At 51.4% G+C, this 15,054-nt stretch overlaps 2 protein-coding genes across 5 annotated transcripts; both read left to right on the top strand.

Annotated features, from left to right (window-relative positions):
• Positions 1 to 173: 173 nt before the first annotated feature.
• On the top strand, positions 174 to 4,078 carry LOC133412706 (uncharacterized). 3 transcript variants are annotated; one of them, XM_061696274.1, is made up of 7 exons: positions 174 to 286; positions 688 to 894; positions 962 to 1,060; positions 1,465 to 1,521; positions 1,600 to 1,773; positions 3,534 to 3,659; positions 3,750 to 4,078. In XM_061696274.1, exons 1-7 carry the CDS (start codon positions 284 to 286, stop codon positions 3,807 to 3,809), a joined length of 726 nt encoding a protein of 241 aa, XP_061552258.1. In that variant the 5' UTR covers positions 174 to 283; the 3' UTR covers positions 3,810 to 4,078. The 3 variants fall into 3 exon arrangements, with proteins under 3 accessions (XP_061552258.1, XP_061552260.1, XP_061552261.1); XM_061696276.1 differs by having other exon boundaries at positions 688 to 987; XM_061696277.1 differs by lacking the exon at positions 174 to 286 and having other exon boundaries at positions 601 to 894.
• Positions 4,079 to 6,703: 2,625 nt separating this feature from the next.
• LOC133412359 (metaxin-1-like) lies at positions 6,704 to 15,047 on the top strand. Of its 2 annotated transcripts, none has more exons than XM_061695454.1 (8): positions 6,704 to 6,912; positions 9,234 to 9,303; positions 9,385 to 9,464; positions 10,757 to 10,849; positions 10,939 to 11,121; positions 14,172 to 14,248; positions 14,311 to 14,508; positions 14,594 to 15,047. In XM_061695454.1, exons 1-8 carry the CDS (start codon positions 6,832 to 6,834, stop codon positions 14,778 to 14,780), a joined length of 969 nt encoding a protein of 322 aa, XP_061551438.1. In that variant the 5' UTR covers positions 6,704 to 6,831; the 3' UTR covers positions 14,781 to 15,047. The 2 variants fall into 2 exon arrangements, with proteins under 2 accessions (XP_061551438.1, XP_061551437.1); XM_061695453.1 differs by having other exon boundaries at positions 6,712 to 6,912; positions 14,311 to 14,456; positions 14,557 to 15,047.
• Positions 15,048 to 15,054: the final 7 nt, after the last annotated feature.

Here is a 15,054-nt window from a genome sequence, read left to right as displayed (position 1 = left end):
CGAGCAGTTCCTGGCTTGAGCTTTTCGCACGGTTGATGGTTTTTGTTGAAATCACCTTTTAAAAAACATTTTAGGTTCACTTGGTTTATATTTGTTGGATGATCATATACAGGAAGTCCTCGAGTTACGACGCGCTCGACCTTACGACGCCCGTGCCTCGTCCGCCGTTTTGTCCCAGCGCCATACGTGCTTCTGCCTAGCTAGCGCGTAGCGCTTGTCTGTGTTTGTGTGCCAGGAGTATCTTTGCCTTTTTCGTCCTCCTTTTTTCCCACTCTCAGCACTAATGGTGAGCACAGCATCTTATTTTTGTATTTTCATGTTTATTGAACCCCAGAACCGTCAGGCGGATGTGCTAACCAGTCGGTCGGGCGGGCTCATAGCGAAGTGTTTACGTCCAATTTAGCTGCGGGCTGCTGGGCTAGCTCGCTACCTAGCCCCCCCCCCCCATAGCCGAAGGCACCAGCGGTCCAAATGTCTTTGACAGTTCAGGTTTCTGTTCGAAATGTTATCCAAAAATGAATCAACGCCCCGGTGAATAGTGAGTCGGCGCACCCCTGCTGGGGAAACACTGCAGCAGAGCTCAGTGCTGCCCGCGTGTTGTGGCACAACGTGGTACTACACTGAAGGCGCGGGACTCGAAATTCTAACTTGATAAAGCTGCAATTGTTCGTGAATGCTGTCTTAAAGAATCCCATGGCGGCGTCTTCGTCCGTCACGAGCGTCGGCGGCGTGCTGATCGTCACGCAGGTCATCCCTCGAGACGGAAGCGCCGTCCCGCCGCAGGCCGACACGCCGGCTCCGCCCGCCGATGCCCGGGCCGCACCCCCTGCCTCTCCCGCCAAGGAGAACGCTAAGAGCGCCGCCCACCGGCGGGGGCTGATCCCGGGCCTCGGGGTGAGTGCGTGCGCCCCGCAATGCGTCAAGATGGAGCGCCAAACAAGGACTTCATTTGTGTGCGCAGGTTGTCCAGATGGTCATCGGCTTGCTGTGCGTTCTCTTCGGCTTGACGGGCATCTCGCGCTTCCTGATTGAGCACGTGGCGTTCTGCGGCGGCATCTGCGTGCGTTGACCGCTGACGTGGCGGAACTTTGTTCACGGGATGCGTGTGGCGCGCGTGTCACGTGACAGGCCACGTGAATGTGACTTGTGTCGTGAAACATCACGCGTCATGTGACACGTGTCGCGATGTGCGTCACGTGACTTGTGAGTTGACGTGTCGTGACGAGTGACGCTCGACATCTGTCGTGTGGCGTGTCACGGAATGCGTGTCGTGATGTGGCTTGTGTCACGTGATATCAGGCATATGACATGACAGATGACGCGACACGCGTCATGTGACGGCTTGTGATATTTGTCCTTTGATGCGTTGTGATTTGCGTCGTGCGCCGTTTGACTACACGTGTGGTGTTAGGTGTCATGTGACACGTGTCATGTTAAGTAAGCGTTTGACTCTGCTGTCTTCAGTTTCTGGCGTCCGGTTGGTTGGCGGTGGCGGCTCGGAGGCGGACGTCCGCTACGCTGGTGAGTCTCGTCACGATGACGTCGCGGTGAGCGTCCCGCACCGCCGCGATCGGTCACCCCGTTTGTGGCGTGGTCCAGGTGTGGGCGTGTCTGTGGTCCAACGCCGTCAGCGTCCTGCTGAGCCTGGGCGGCGCGGCCTACCTGAGCTGGCTGCTGGCGACCGGTCGTCCCGCCGAGAGCGTATGCGGCGACCGATTGGCCGGCGACGGCAAAGCGTGGAGCGTCTGCGTCGAGAATCTGTGGTTGTTGGACGTAAGTTGGTCAGCGGACGCGCCCTCGGCCTCGGCTCGGCTTCTTCCTCCGGCGGGCTGACATTGAAGCCGGCCGAGCGACTGTTCCGCGGCGTCACGCGGCGCGCGAGCTGCTGACCGTCTGCGACGAGTTTGGCTGGATCGCAAATTTGAATTAGTGGCAACATCGCAGACATTCCCAAGCGATCAAAATGTCAGGTTGTATCACACGACAACGGATAGCTGAACGACTAATATTAGTGGCGTACTGAGAAGCCCGAGAGAGGAGCCGGGCGCCCAGTCCGCTCTGTCGGTCTTATGTTGCACCCGCGTGGCGAAGGCGCACGCACGCGAATGGTTGAGGGAGAAACCAAACCTAACCAAAACAGTTTCAATCTTGTACATTCTTTTTAATCATGGAATTACTGTATGTCAGGGCTGCGGGATAATAATCGGGAGTATTTGGATCAATATTGTAATCGCAATTATGAGTCACGAATATTCTTCATGCTAAGGAAAAATCTATTGCACGACCCTTCAAGGAAGAATATGCAACCGTTCTCTGTGCAAAGTGAATCTTTAAATAAGAATGAATGATCGATGATGATGATGATAAGCCCGAACCTGTACCCCCCAAAAATCTACCTTAGCGAGGGCTAACCGGATGAATGTGCTATCACGAATTGCAACTTACTGGAAACAAATGCAGTTCATGCATAAGAGGGAACAACGTTAGGCCGCAAGCACGGACTTTTCATTTGAAAATCCCCGTCGCCCCGACGGCGGTGCCTCGAGATACGAGCCGTCGATCGGCCGAGTTTTCGCTTTGGAAAGGAGCGGCGGGGGGCTCCGCTCGCTTGATAACAAGCGGCACTTTGGCAGTGTAAAGAGTCTTCCAAAAAGAGGCCTCGAGCTGCACATCGCCACCGCTAGCAGTTGGCGTTTCAGTCCTTAAAACCGAGAGAATGACTCGCTGTGTATTTGAAACAAGCGCAGCCTCCTTCAAGCATATGATGGAAACCACCACAGCCACGCGGCTAACGATATACACGCACAAGACAAAAAGAAAAAAAATCCGATAAGGCCAGCTGGGTGTTGAAAACAAATGAAAACGAGAGAAGTTCCGGAGCTACGTCCGCGGAGGACGCGAGCGTGCCATGTGGAGGGTTCACTCCAAAGTGATTCTGATTCTGATTCAGAAGAACTGAATGTCATGTGGGGTGCAGATGTTAACAACTGTGTCTTTGTACACAACGGCGTACTATTCGGTTTTGTAAAAGACGTAAAACAAACGTTTTTGGACCGTTGACGGCGGCTGCGCAACAGAAGCAGAGAGGGCGGGGCGGGGGTCGAGCGAGTGCAGAAAGAGAGAGAGAGAGAGAGCATTTAAAGGTACAGGCACGCAAAGGAAACCAGTTTGTGTGAGATATTTCACTTCATAAAAGCAGATGTTCTATTCTGTTTTTATGACCCTATTTTACAATATACTCCCACTTGTCTTTTTTAAAAACGTTGACAAAATGGTGGTGTCTTTTGGGGGACTGGAACTGATTCATTGCATTTCAATGGAGAAATGTGTTTTGAGATACGAGTCCTTTGAGAAGGACTCGTCTGCCTCACAGTTCCGACGACCGGGGTTCAAGTGGAGTTTGCGTGTTCTCCCCGTGCCTGCGTGGCTTTTCTCCGGGCACTCCGCTATTGTATCTACACGAACTTCACTTGCGTCCAGTTCAGCCACATATTTGGGTGTGCGCGTGTCGTCATGGCCACGTGTGTTTCCAGAGGGCGCTGTCGGGCCTTCGCGGCCTGTTCCTGGTTGTGCTGCTCCTGCAGGCCGCCGTCTGCGCGGCGCTCTGCGTCTTCACCGCCGGCGCCATCAGGACGCGACAGCGCTACGCGCCCATCACGGTAAGCCGCGGCACGTCTCCTCCTTCCCGTTGAGCCGCGTGACCCGAAGCGGCCGATCAGTAGTCGCCGCGTCTCGCTTTTGACCTCCAGGTGCCGGGAGAAGATGGCTGCTGTGGCGGGGAGCCAGAGGCCCAGCCAGAATCTCCGTGACAACCGACGCAACTTTGGGACAGCGTAAAAATAGTGGAATCACGGCATCAGAAAAGCAGAAGATTTGAGTTACAATCGGACGATAAGAGTCATAATTGCATATTAACATTTTAGTTATTAGTGTAAAAGCAACAGAAGCATTATAACCTTTGCATGACTTTTTTGTACACTTGCATTTTGGCTCATTAGCAAGCTAAAATGAGAATAAAATGTGCACAGCTTGCTGTAGTTGAAATCAACCAAAACCAATAAAGGGTCAACAAATGTCACGGCGTGCTTGAGTCATTCCGTGCGCTGAGCGGAGGTCACGTAACCGGCAAAGTCCTCCACGCCGCTTATAGCAGCGGTCCGCGGACCGGTACCGGGCCGTGAGGCGTTTGTTACCGGGCCGCACTTAGGACAGAAGTGAGTATTTGCCAGCGACAGTATGCTTTCATCCCTAGGAAGAGAAGCACAGATGCATTATTTGCCTTGAGGGTGTTGATGGAGAGGTACAGAAGTACAGGTCAGAAGGAGCTGCATTGTATCTCTGTCGAGCTCGAGAAAGCCCACGTGAAAGAGCGCCTAGAGAGGCACTGTGGTACTGCATGCGGACGTCTGGAGTGGCAGAGAATGTGTGTAGAGGTGGGAGTGCATCAGGGATCAGCCTTGAGCCCCTTCCAGCTTGCAATGGTGATGGATAGGCTGACAGATGAGGTTAGACTGGAATCCCCGTGGACCGTGATGTTCGAAGATGACATTGTGATTTGCAGGTGGAGGAACAGTTAGAAAGATGGAGGCTTGCACCGGAAAGGAGACGAATGAAGATTAGCCGTAGTAAAACAATATATGGGCACGAATGAGAGGGGTGGAGGGGGAAGAGATAGCGAGGGTGGAGGACTTGAAATACTCGGGGACAACAGTCCAGAGCAACGGGGAGCGTGGTCAGGAAGTGAAGAAACGAGTCCGAGCAGGTTGGAACGGGTGGAGGAAGGTGGCGGGTCGTAATGCGCTACTTTGACTCCGTTACATTTACTCGAGTAACATTTTCAATAAACTCTACTTGTCAGAGGTTTTCTCCGGGCACTCCGGTTTCCTCCCACATCCCAAAAACACCCACGAATTGAAGATTCTAATTTGCCCGTAGGCGTGACTGTGAGTGCGAATGGTTGTCTGTTTGTATGTGCCCTGCGATCGGCTGGCGACCGGTTCGGGGCGTACCCCGCCTCCTGCCCGATGACAGCCGGGATGGGCTCCGGCACGCCCGCGACCCGCGTGAGGAGAAGCGCGACAGAAAATGGATGCACCGTACTTTTGACTTTTACTCGGGTATTTATGTGAAGAAGGATCAATACTTTTAGTCCGTTACAATGATCGACGAGCCGTTCGCTACTTTTATTTATCCATTTCTGCGTGTGCGACTTTTTTTAGATTCCATTTTCGATTTCCACTTAGGGTGCCCGTTGCGCCGATCCAATTTGATCATTAATGTCATTTGACTCCAATTCACCAATCAGATGACACAAGGCAGTTACATGAGCGCGCACGTAGCCGTCATGAGCCAATCAAAATGACTTATTTTGGGGGTGGGGGGGACAGCTGCGCAAGTGTGTTTACTTTACAGACGCCCCAAAAAACAACAACAACAACAACAACGTTGTCATGCAGCTCTTAAATTGTGACTGCCCAAACTTGGATACTTCAGCCCACTTCTAACTTGAAAAAACACCTTGCGGTAAATTGCAGATGTTTCTATCGTTGTTTTGGCAGCGGCTATGGCAACGTTAGCCCTATCTTTTGGTGTCACGTACACAATCACTAAGTCTGCTCAGCAAACGGTTTCTTCATGAAGTCATTGAAGCGAATAAAGCAAATATTACTCACGCCAGAGTAGCATCTGCTCCATTTGCACACCGATTGAGGAGCATCTGCAACATTTGCGCAATCGACATCGTCCCAGATGATCGCGCTACTCGTCACTTGAAACCGCGTCCGCTCCTCGAAGTCTCGGCGCCCTTCGCACGACGGTCATTGCGCCGGACTATTGCAATAGGAGTCGGTCGAACTGCTCTAAGTGCTCGAGGACTCTGCATCTTTTTGCACAATTGTCCCAAAAAAATACAAAAATAAAAATGTACCGGCATTACCAGATAACGAGCAACCCTTTACTGCTCAGTGACTGTTTTTTTTGTTTTGTTGTTGTTGTTGTCAAGGTCTTTCTGTCTCCAAAGCGTCCTCTGTCAATCGACCGTCTGTTGTCGTACTGGAGCGGCTGCGACTCCCGGAGACAAATTCCTTGTGTGTTTTTTGCGCATACTTGGCAAATAAAGATTCGGATAATGTTTCTGTATGGCCCCGTGCGTGTGTTGTTGCTTTTTGGGCAGTTAAAAATTGAAATGGTGGCAGGTGTGTGTTGGCTTCCGTATATTATTATTTGATTTGATTTGATTTGATTTGATATTCATGCTCTGATTTCAAAACAGAAGTTACACACAAGTTCCTCTGTACTTGAGTCGTTCTTTTCATGGAGTGCTTTCTTTCTCTTACTCAAGTCAATACTTGGATGACTACGTTTGACTTTTACTTGAGTGATATTCTTCTCAAGGAACAGCCCTCTTCCTTGAGTACAATATTTGGCTACTCTCGCCACCTCTGATTGTGTGGCAGAAGAGTCTCTGCTTGGATGGAGGGCAAAGTTTCGGCCGGCCACGAAGTACGGATTCGAGACGGTGGCACCGAAGAGCAAATGAAGATGCGGCGCTTCTCCCGAGGAGTGTCGGAAAGCTCAGCACAGGTTAGGACGCGGCCAGACGAGAGGGAGAGTATGTCGGGAGAAGGACGAGGACGATGACGATGACGATGACGATGGAGCTGCCAGGCAAGAGAGAGAGAGAGAGAGAGACGAATTAAGACCGAAGAGAAGGTCGACAGACGTTGTGAGGGCACTCGGGTGCAGAAGATTATGAGGCTTACGTGCGCTGCGGGTCTTTTATTTTGTTGAGCAAAAACGGGAAGCTGCACCGCACTTCCGGCGGCGACAAAGATGGCGGCGCCCGACGAGTTGTTCGTGTGGGAAGGAGACTGGGGGCTGCCGTCCGTCAACAGCGACTGTCTGGTGGTTCTGGTCAGTTGGCGTTCACGATGCCAAGTTAGCATGCTAGCGAGCTGCCACCGAATACGTTCCGATGGTGAACAAATTCGCCACGATGACGTCACGACGGGGCGTCAGCGATCTCCACGAATGTATCAACAACTTTATATTGCAATGATTACTACAATTGAAGTTAGTTATCGACTGTGTTGGGAATCCCTCCCTGTCCAGCGGAGAGCGAGTTGGCCGTTTTGTCGTGCTATTGGGAATTTGGGATGTGTCGTGAACAGACGTTCGCCCCTGAACGTCCACATTGGGAGACGAAGAAAGGCTATGGTGATGTAGCCCACAATGAACCACGACGCTCGCTAGATAGAGCTCGCCCGTTTTGAGCTGCGTGTGTACGGCGAGAAAAGCAAAGGAGCAACGATGCTGCTCCATTGTGCCGCCTACGGTTGCGTAGCACAATTACCACAAGGCCACCGGGAGCCCTTTCACACCAAACGCTATCGCACGCATGCCTCCACGTTCCGTACCGCTTTAGCCTCCTCGCTCGGGTCGCAGCCGAGAGGAGGGCGACACCCTGAACGGTGGCAGGTAAAGTCTATTTCTTAAATGGTGCTTTCGTTTATTGAGGGGAAAAAAAGATTCCAAATGACCTTATAGCTATAGTTAAGTGATAAAAACTCACCAAGTATGTAAACTTCATTTTCATTGAACAAACATTCAAAACAAGAAAACTTGATCCCTCCCTCGGACGGCGCGACATCGTTGTGTGAAGGATATCACCAAGTGGGCTCAGGAACGCTTCACAAAACCAATGTCAGTAAATACACTTCGACGCTACATCCGTAACTGCAACTTAAAACTCTACTATGCAAAGCAAAAACCATTTATCAACAACACCCAGAAACGCCGCCGGCTTCTCCGGGCCCGAGCTCATCTAAGACGGACCGACGCAACGTGGAAAAGTGTTCTGCGGTCCACCGAGTCCGCGTTTCAAATTGTTTTTGGAAATGGTGGACGTCGTGTCCTCTGGTCCAAAGAGGAAAAGAACCATCCGGGCTGTTATGGACTCAAAGTTCAAAAGCCAGCATCTGTGATGGTATGGGTAACATACACATCTGTGAAGGCACTATTCATGCTGAAAGGTACATACAGGTTTTGGAGAAACGTATGCTGCCATCCAAGCGACATCTCATTCACGGACGCCCCTGCTTATTTCAGCAAGATAATGCCAAACCGCATTCTGCACGTGTTAACAACAGCGTGGCTTGGTAGTAAAAGAGTGCGGGTACTAGACCGGCCTGCCTGCGGTCCAGACCCGTCTCCCGTTGAAAATGCGTGGCGCATTATGAAGCGTAAAATACGACAACGGCGAAGCTGTACATCGAGCGAGAATGGGAAAGAATTCCACCTACCGCGCTTCAACAATGAGTGTCCTCAGTTCCCAAACGTTTGGTGAATGTTGTTCAAAGAAAAGGCGATGTAACACAACACAGCGGTAAACATGAGCCTGTCCCAGCTTTTTGGGAACGCGTTGCAGCCATTAAATTCTATGTTCATGATTATTTCTTAAAAAGTTTGAACATTCATATCATGTCTTTGTAGTGTATTCAATCAAATATGGGTTGAACATGATTTGCAAATCTTTCTATTCTGTTTTGATTTATGCTTAACACAACGTCCCAACTTCATTGGAATCGGGGTTGTAATATGACAAGCTACTATGCTATAAGATCTTATTCAGCTGTCAGTCCCTTGTAGTCGGGGCGGGACTCGCCTGGCCCGACAAGTAAGGTAAAACAAAAAAAAGTTGAACATGTCTAAACTCTTTTTAACATACACTCACCTTCTTCTGTTAGCACAAACTACAGGACGCTAAAATGCTGCTAAGTGAAGCCAGTGCAAGCTAAATTGCTGCTCGCACATGTTAATGGAAGCTCAAGCACCGCTAGCCGAGGCTAACACAAGCTAAATGCTAACGGGAGGTAAAACGATGCTACCATAGACGAGTAACGGGACAAATTGTGGTGAGGAATCCAGCGAGACATTCAAGGAGCGCGTATGTATCGAGGGGTTGCACAATATTGGAAAAGCATGACATTGAAATGTGTTGATTTATTTTTTGTAACCCTGCAATATATATTGCGATGTGAAAAACTTACAAGACTTCAAAAAAAAAAACCCATCACACATAGTTGAGATGACAATGAAGTTTTTGGCCAGCAGGGTGGGTTGTGTACACGCGAAACCTCTTTTCCGACCGATTGGATGGCAGCTCGAAGTCTTCACAAGACGTGACCCGTGCGTAGCAGGCGCGATTGTAACCTCGTGCCATGTTTTCTCGGCAGGCGTATGCTCGGTTTTCCGGCGCTCCGCTCAAAGTTCGCAAGGTGTGCAACCCGTGGAGGAGTCCCGGAGGTGAGACGCGCGCCCGCTCCACGCGGCTCCTGCACGGGCCCGCCCGCAGGGGGCGCCTCCTCACCTCTCCTTTGCCTTCAGGGTCCATTCCCGCGCTGAAGACCGCCCACAAGGAGGCGCTGTGGCGGCCCTCTGACATCATCATCCACCTCAGAAAACAGGCAAGCAACAATCAAGACGTATTTGCATATCAAGAAGGTCAACAGTGCGATCGTAAAGTCCTGTCATATTCATATTCGCAACTTTGTCAATGTATTTCTAGTTTGCATAGCTAAGTTGCACAATTGCTTTGTCAACTTCAAAGTATAATGCTATAAAGTTTGAACACCGATCGGTAAAGTTTAGCCTGTAACTTCACTGGTGATTTAGTTTTATTATTGAATCAAGTTGTTCTTCATAAATACGTTTTGGTTATTTATGAGTTTTCCCGTACAAGAACAGTAAGATATCTTGCAGTTCGGATTACATTTACATTCATGTCCTCCCCTCAAATCGGCTGCATTAGCTAGTGACAGTTGCGGATATTTTAGCCAAAATTCTTCGCCTATGACATCAAAAATAGAAAAAAAAACAAATATCCACAGCAAATCAGCATCTGATGGCCAGCGCTCGCTCAAATTGCCGTACGATCATCCGGTGACTTTGGGGTCGTAGTTGAGGGTCGTCGGGAGAGTTGGATTAGCTTAGCCGCGGAGAACCAGCGAGGCCTACGGAGGCGCGGCGTCGCTTAGCGGCACGGGCCGGCGGAGGCGGAGCCAGGAGAGACGCGGCTGCCGAAAATTTCAAATCATTGAGAACTTTCTGAAAAGCGAACTTTAAGCCTGGCCGTTGTAGCGGGGGAGACATTTAGCTGGAGAAAAGCAAGGCGGCATCCAAAAATGCCTTCCCTCCATTTTGTTTGTTTGTTTTGCAAGTGTCTTTACCGTTATTGAACAAATGATATGAACATGTTGTTTTGGACGATATACTGTATGTGTACATACTGCGTATGTTGTGTGTCTATATACACACACATTTAATATTCAGCGCTTTAACGTCTTTAAATTAATTCTTTTCAAATCTTGAGATGTATTGTTAAAAACGTGTTTAGCTTCCGACATGCTTTTTTTTCTTGGACCCCCATTTTCCTCCTCAGAACCCCCTGGCCGCTGCCGGCAGCTGGAAGACGTTACCCGGCGTGCCGGGGGGGGGGGGGGGCGACATTCCTAATATTCGTAGTGATGTGTGCGTGCGTGTGCGCTGGTTTATCTAACTGAAGCAGCCTCACGCACGCTTTGACCAGAATCCTTCCCATCGTAACAACAGGGGGGGCTTTTTCTTCCTTAGCATACTTTAGCTTAGCATAGCAAGCGAGGTGACGCAGAAGAGGAAAAGCAGACGTTGGCTGTTGATGGCGTCGCCATGACGACCTGATGTCTTTTTGTAATGTTTTTATGTTTTTGTCTTTTCCCAGAAGTACAACGCAGACTTCGACCTGTCGGCCAAGGAGGCCGCAGACAGTCTGGCTTTCGTTGCGCTCGTCCAACAGAAACTCACACCGGCCGTGGTGGGTGTGCGCGCGTGTTTGCATGCGTGTACGACGAATGCGCCACCCACGTGTGTGCCACCCAGGCGGTGACTTGTGCCGTGTGTCAGATTTACGCCCTGTGGGTGGATCCCAAGAACTTCGTAGAGGTGACTCGGCGCTGGCACGCCGAGCACACGGGCTTCCCGCTCAGCCTGTTCCTGCCGGGCCGCTTGCAGCGCCACCAGCTGGACAAACTTCGCCTGCTGCGAGGCGACGCCGGCCTGGAGGCCGACGACGAGCTGGAGAAGGAGGTGAGCGTCTACGCCCGCGACGCCGCAACACTTTCCGCCCTCTTTTCTTTTTTTTTTCCCCTTTTCTTTCCACGTGTGACGCATGCGAATGGAAAACGTGCGCAACGGAACAAAAACATCAGCCGCTGAAGAAGTTTCGTCTCGACTTTTAAGATCGCTCCCTATTTTCAGTCTGTGCTAACATGCTAACCAGGATGTAGCACCGCGCACGACTGTGTGATGTCATCAAGTTGTCCTCGCATAAAGCTGGGGATTCATTTTCTTGTATTTATCAGTCAAGTCAAGTTTATTTGTACTCACAAAAGAGTTTGAAAGGGCTTCACAGGAACATCATCATCCACATCCCCGTCTTTACCCCGACTGGCAAAGAAAAACCATTTGGGGGTCAAAGACGGAGACACAGATTTTCGGGGTCCTCCTTTGGTGATTGGCAGGCTACAATAGATGCCGAGTTTGTCGGGGGGCGGGAGGAGGCCACGGCAGTAAAACAGGCCAAACTCTCCCATCTTGTCAGGGGGTGAGGCAGGGTACAAGAATTATTTGCGTACTAGGTGCGCTTTAACGAAACGCGAGACTGCAGAAGTAAAGTCCTAATTCGGGATTGAAATGTTTGTACACAGGCGGCCGCTGTCATTTCCGCGAGGTACGGCGTTCGCGAGCCCCGGTCGCAATTGCCCCAGAAAGTCCTCACGTCTTTTGGAGCTCTCGCTCACCGATCGACCGGCCTGCGGTGAGCGTGAGGCTCCGTACGGACGATACCTTTTTTGCAGCTTGCGTAGTTGAACGCGTGTCCCTGGTGTCCTAATTCGGGATTGAAATGTTTGTACACAGGCGGCCGCTGTCATTTCCGCGAGGTACGGCGTTCGCGAGCCCCGGTCGCAATTGCCCCAGAAAGTCCTCACGTCTTTTGGAGCTCTCGCTCACCGATCGACCGGCCTGCGGTGAGCGTGAGGCTCCGTACGGACGATACCTTTTTTGCAGCTTGCGTAGTTGAACGCGTGTCCCTGGTGCTGATGTGCACTGCTTACACTAACAACACGGCTGCCAACACAGAGGAGGTGGTTTGAAAGCACACGCTCGTACGACCTTTACAAGCCCTGTAGTGATTCTTTTCAAAAAAGCAATTGGCGACTTGAATTCCCATAGGGCTGCAACTAATGATCATTTAAATAATCTATTAATCCTGATTATTCCTTTCAATTTATCAGTGATTTGAATGAATAAAAAAAAAAAGAAATGTCCTTCCCTTGATTCAAAAGCAGGTAGGTAATCATTCCAACTTGACTGTGCAGAAAATGCACAAACATAAATTGACTCGGCGGCACGGCGGACGACTGGTTAGAGCCACAGCAGAACAATAATCGGACAGTCGAGATATTTGAGCGCGGGTGACGTTACGAAGTCAAATTGCGTTGTTATTTGCGGACGGGGGGGACGCCCGGTGAGGACGTGCAACGACTCACCGAGAGAACGAGATGAGAGAGGACAGAAAAGGGGATGTGGGAAACGAGCGAGGCAGCGCTACAGACGAGCGGTGCGGCGGGCTGCTTTCATCGTGTCGAAACCCCCGGAAGAAGCTGGCAGAGGATGTCTTCGTATCATCCGCGGTCGCGGGCCAATTCGTCAGCCACGTGAGGCGATGCGGGCGTCGTCGGCCGCTGGAGAATAAAGAGGCCTTGAGGTTCGTTGCGCACACGCGCGGTTGCCTTCATGGACCCGCACACAATCGGCAGGGCCGCTACGGTCTGTCTAGCTATCAGTTAAGCGTCTTTCAAGAAGTGTAGTGGGAATGGGGTGCTTGTTTAGATTTAGGGGCCTGTATGGCATGTCAGGTCTGTTCCAAGTTGCTCTTCGAATGTGGCTTCAACTACACGAACATTTCAGTTACTTTTTCATGTCGATGACATCATTGTGTAACTTGTGTGGCGTACGTGACCAAGTGATGGCTACTTTTAAGCTAATGCTTTTTTTGTACTGTGGGTAAGTGATCTTCGTAGCACGAGACAGCTGCTGAAAGTAACTCAAAAGTTACTTTTTTTCTAACTTAGTTGCTTTTGAAATCAAGTCATCGGTAAAGTAACTAAGTTCTCTTTCAACGTAACTGTGGCAACACTGTGCTTCCGCCAAAGTACACGTATACACTCCGTCGGCATAAACGCACGCGAAGAAACTGCTTCGAGTGGCAACAACCACCGACGAGGTTTGAAAAGAGTTGAGGGCGACGAATGGCACAAGTCCCGCTGAGCAACGAGATGTTCGAAGTAGATTTTGCTTTGCGGACGTGAACTGCGCATTGAAACGGGAGTTTGTTTGGGAGACAGAGCCCACGGTGTTCATTGGTGGAAATGACGAGTCTGCGGTCTTAGTTCTGAGGGAGTCGTTTCTTTGTCGCTGTTATTTCGATGTATGACATTTGCAGTCAATCTGCCAGAGCAGATGTCTTCGTGTGGAAGGGAAAGTGAGAGATGGGAGCGGTTTATGTGTGCCCAGGAGCCCGGAACAAGGGGGGAAACCGGCACAACTGTGCGGCCCCCCCCTCTCGTTAACAAAGAATTTCTGGAGCGAAATCTCCGATCGCACCCTGCGTGCGCGCGATGGGGCTCTTTGCAGGAACGCAGTCGAAATCGTGCCTCCGAGCCTCCGTCCGGTCGGCCACCCCTGCCGCGGCGCCTTTATGGAATTCGTGCGTGTTCGTCAAGTGGCGTGCGGAGTCGCTGAGCCGGCACATCGGGGAAGGGGGGGGGGGGGGGGGCCGCCTGCTCCTCGGCCGAAGCCAATCGCCGCGGCCGCCGACGAAAATGTGCATCGATGATTTCCAAAGTCAAGGCAAATGTTTGCAAATATCTTATTTGGGGGGGAAAACACAAAGACAAACGGTCTGCAAAATCGGAGAATATTGACTGTTCAGAAGCGAGTTGAAGTTAAACGAGGTCATCATTTTCATTTGAAAATGGAGTCGTAGTTGATGAAGCGATTGCTTGTTGCGCGTCCAGTTCCCACTGACGTTAGGAGGGGAAAATCAGGAAATCTTGTTTTTTTCCGCCTTGCAGTTGTACCGCGACGCCACAGACTGCATGGACCTGCTGACACAAAGACTCGGGACACAGAAGTTCTTCTTCGGAGACTCGTGAGTCCTTCGCCGTTATGATTTTTATCCGCCGCCGCCACGACATTTTGCGTCATTCGCAGGCCTTCGTCTCTGGACGCGTTCGTGTTCGGCTGGCTGGCTCCGATCCTCAAGTGCGAGCTTCCCAGCGGGAAGCTGCGGCAGCATCTCAAGTCTTTGGACAACCTACAAGCGTTCTGCGCCAACATCCTCCTCGTCTACTTCCCCTGTCAGGACACGCCCCCTCGCCCGCTTCCGCCGGCGTCTTCCGCGGCCGCTGGGCTGACCGCCCGCCGCCGCGCGGGGTTTTGCTTTTTGTCCCTCCGCAGGTAAAGAAAGCCCTCGGTCCGGCCCGCCGGCCGAGAGCCGAGACGCCGGGCACGTCCCCGACCGGCGCCGGAAGCAACTGCTGTCCGCGTTGGCGGCGCTGGGCGCCATGTTGTCCTACGCCGCGCTCACCGGGATGGTGTCCGTCCGACACGGCCGCCGGGGGGCGCTGGAGCAGCGCCCCCGTTCGCACCGGGACGACGGCCGAGATCGGGACGAAGACTGACGTCGTCGGAGCGCTTGGGGAGTTCCTCCGCGTGTTCCTCGTGTTTCTTCAGCCGCGTTCCATCCGCATTTCCCCCTCGTTCCGCCGTTTCACGTTTTTTCCGCATTTCTTCAGTGTGTCATCCACCTTTCCTCGGTTTCATCCGTTTTGAATTGTTTTTCCTTCCGTGTTCACGTGTGGGCGTCTCTGAATCGAAGGTTGCTCGTTGTATGTGAATGTTCTTTTTTGAACTATTGACAATAAAGCTCCTGATAGCTCCGCCCCTCAGTCTGGA

This window comes from Phycodurus eques, chromosome 14 (assembly GCF_024500275.1).
Source record: "Phycodurus eques isolate BA_2022a chromosome 14, UOR_Pequ_1.1, whole genome shotgun sequence".
Taxonomy (NCBI): domain Eukaryota; kingdom Metazoa; phylum Chordata; class Actinopteri; order Syngnathiformes; family Syngnathidae; genus Phycodurus; species Phycodurus eques.
Note: the sequence above shows the minus strand (reverse complement) of the source record. Positions and strands in the feature narration are given on the sequence as shown.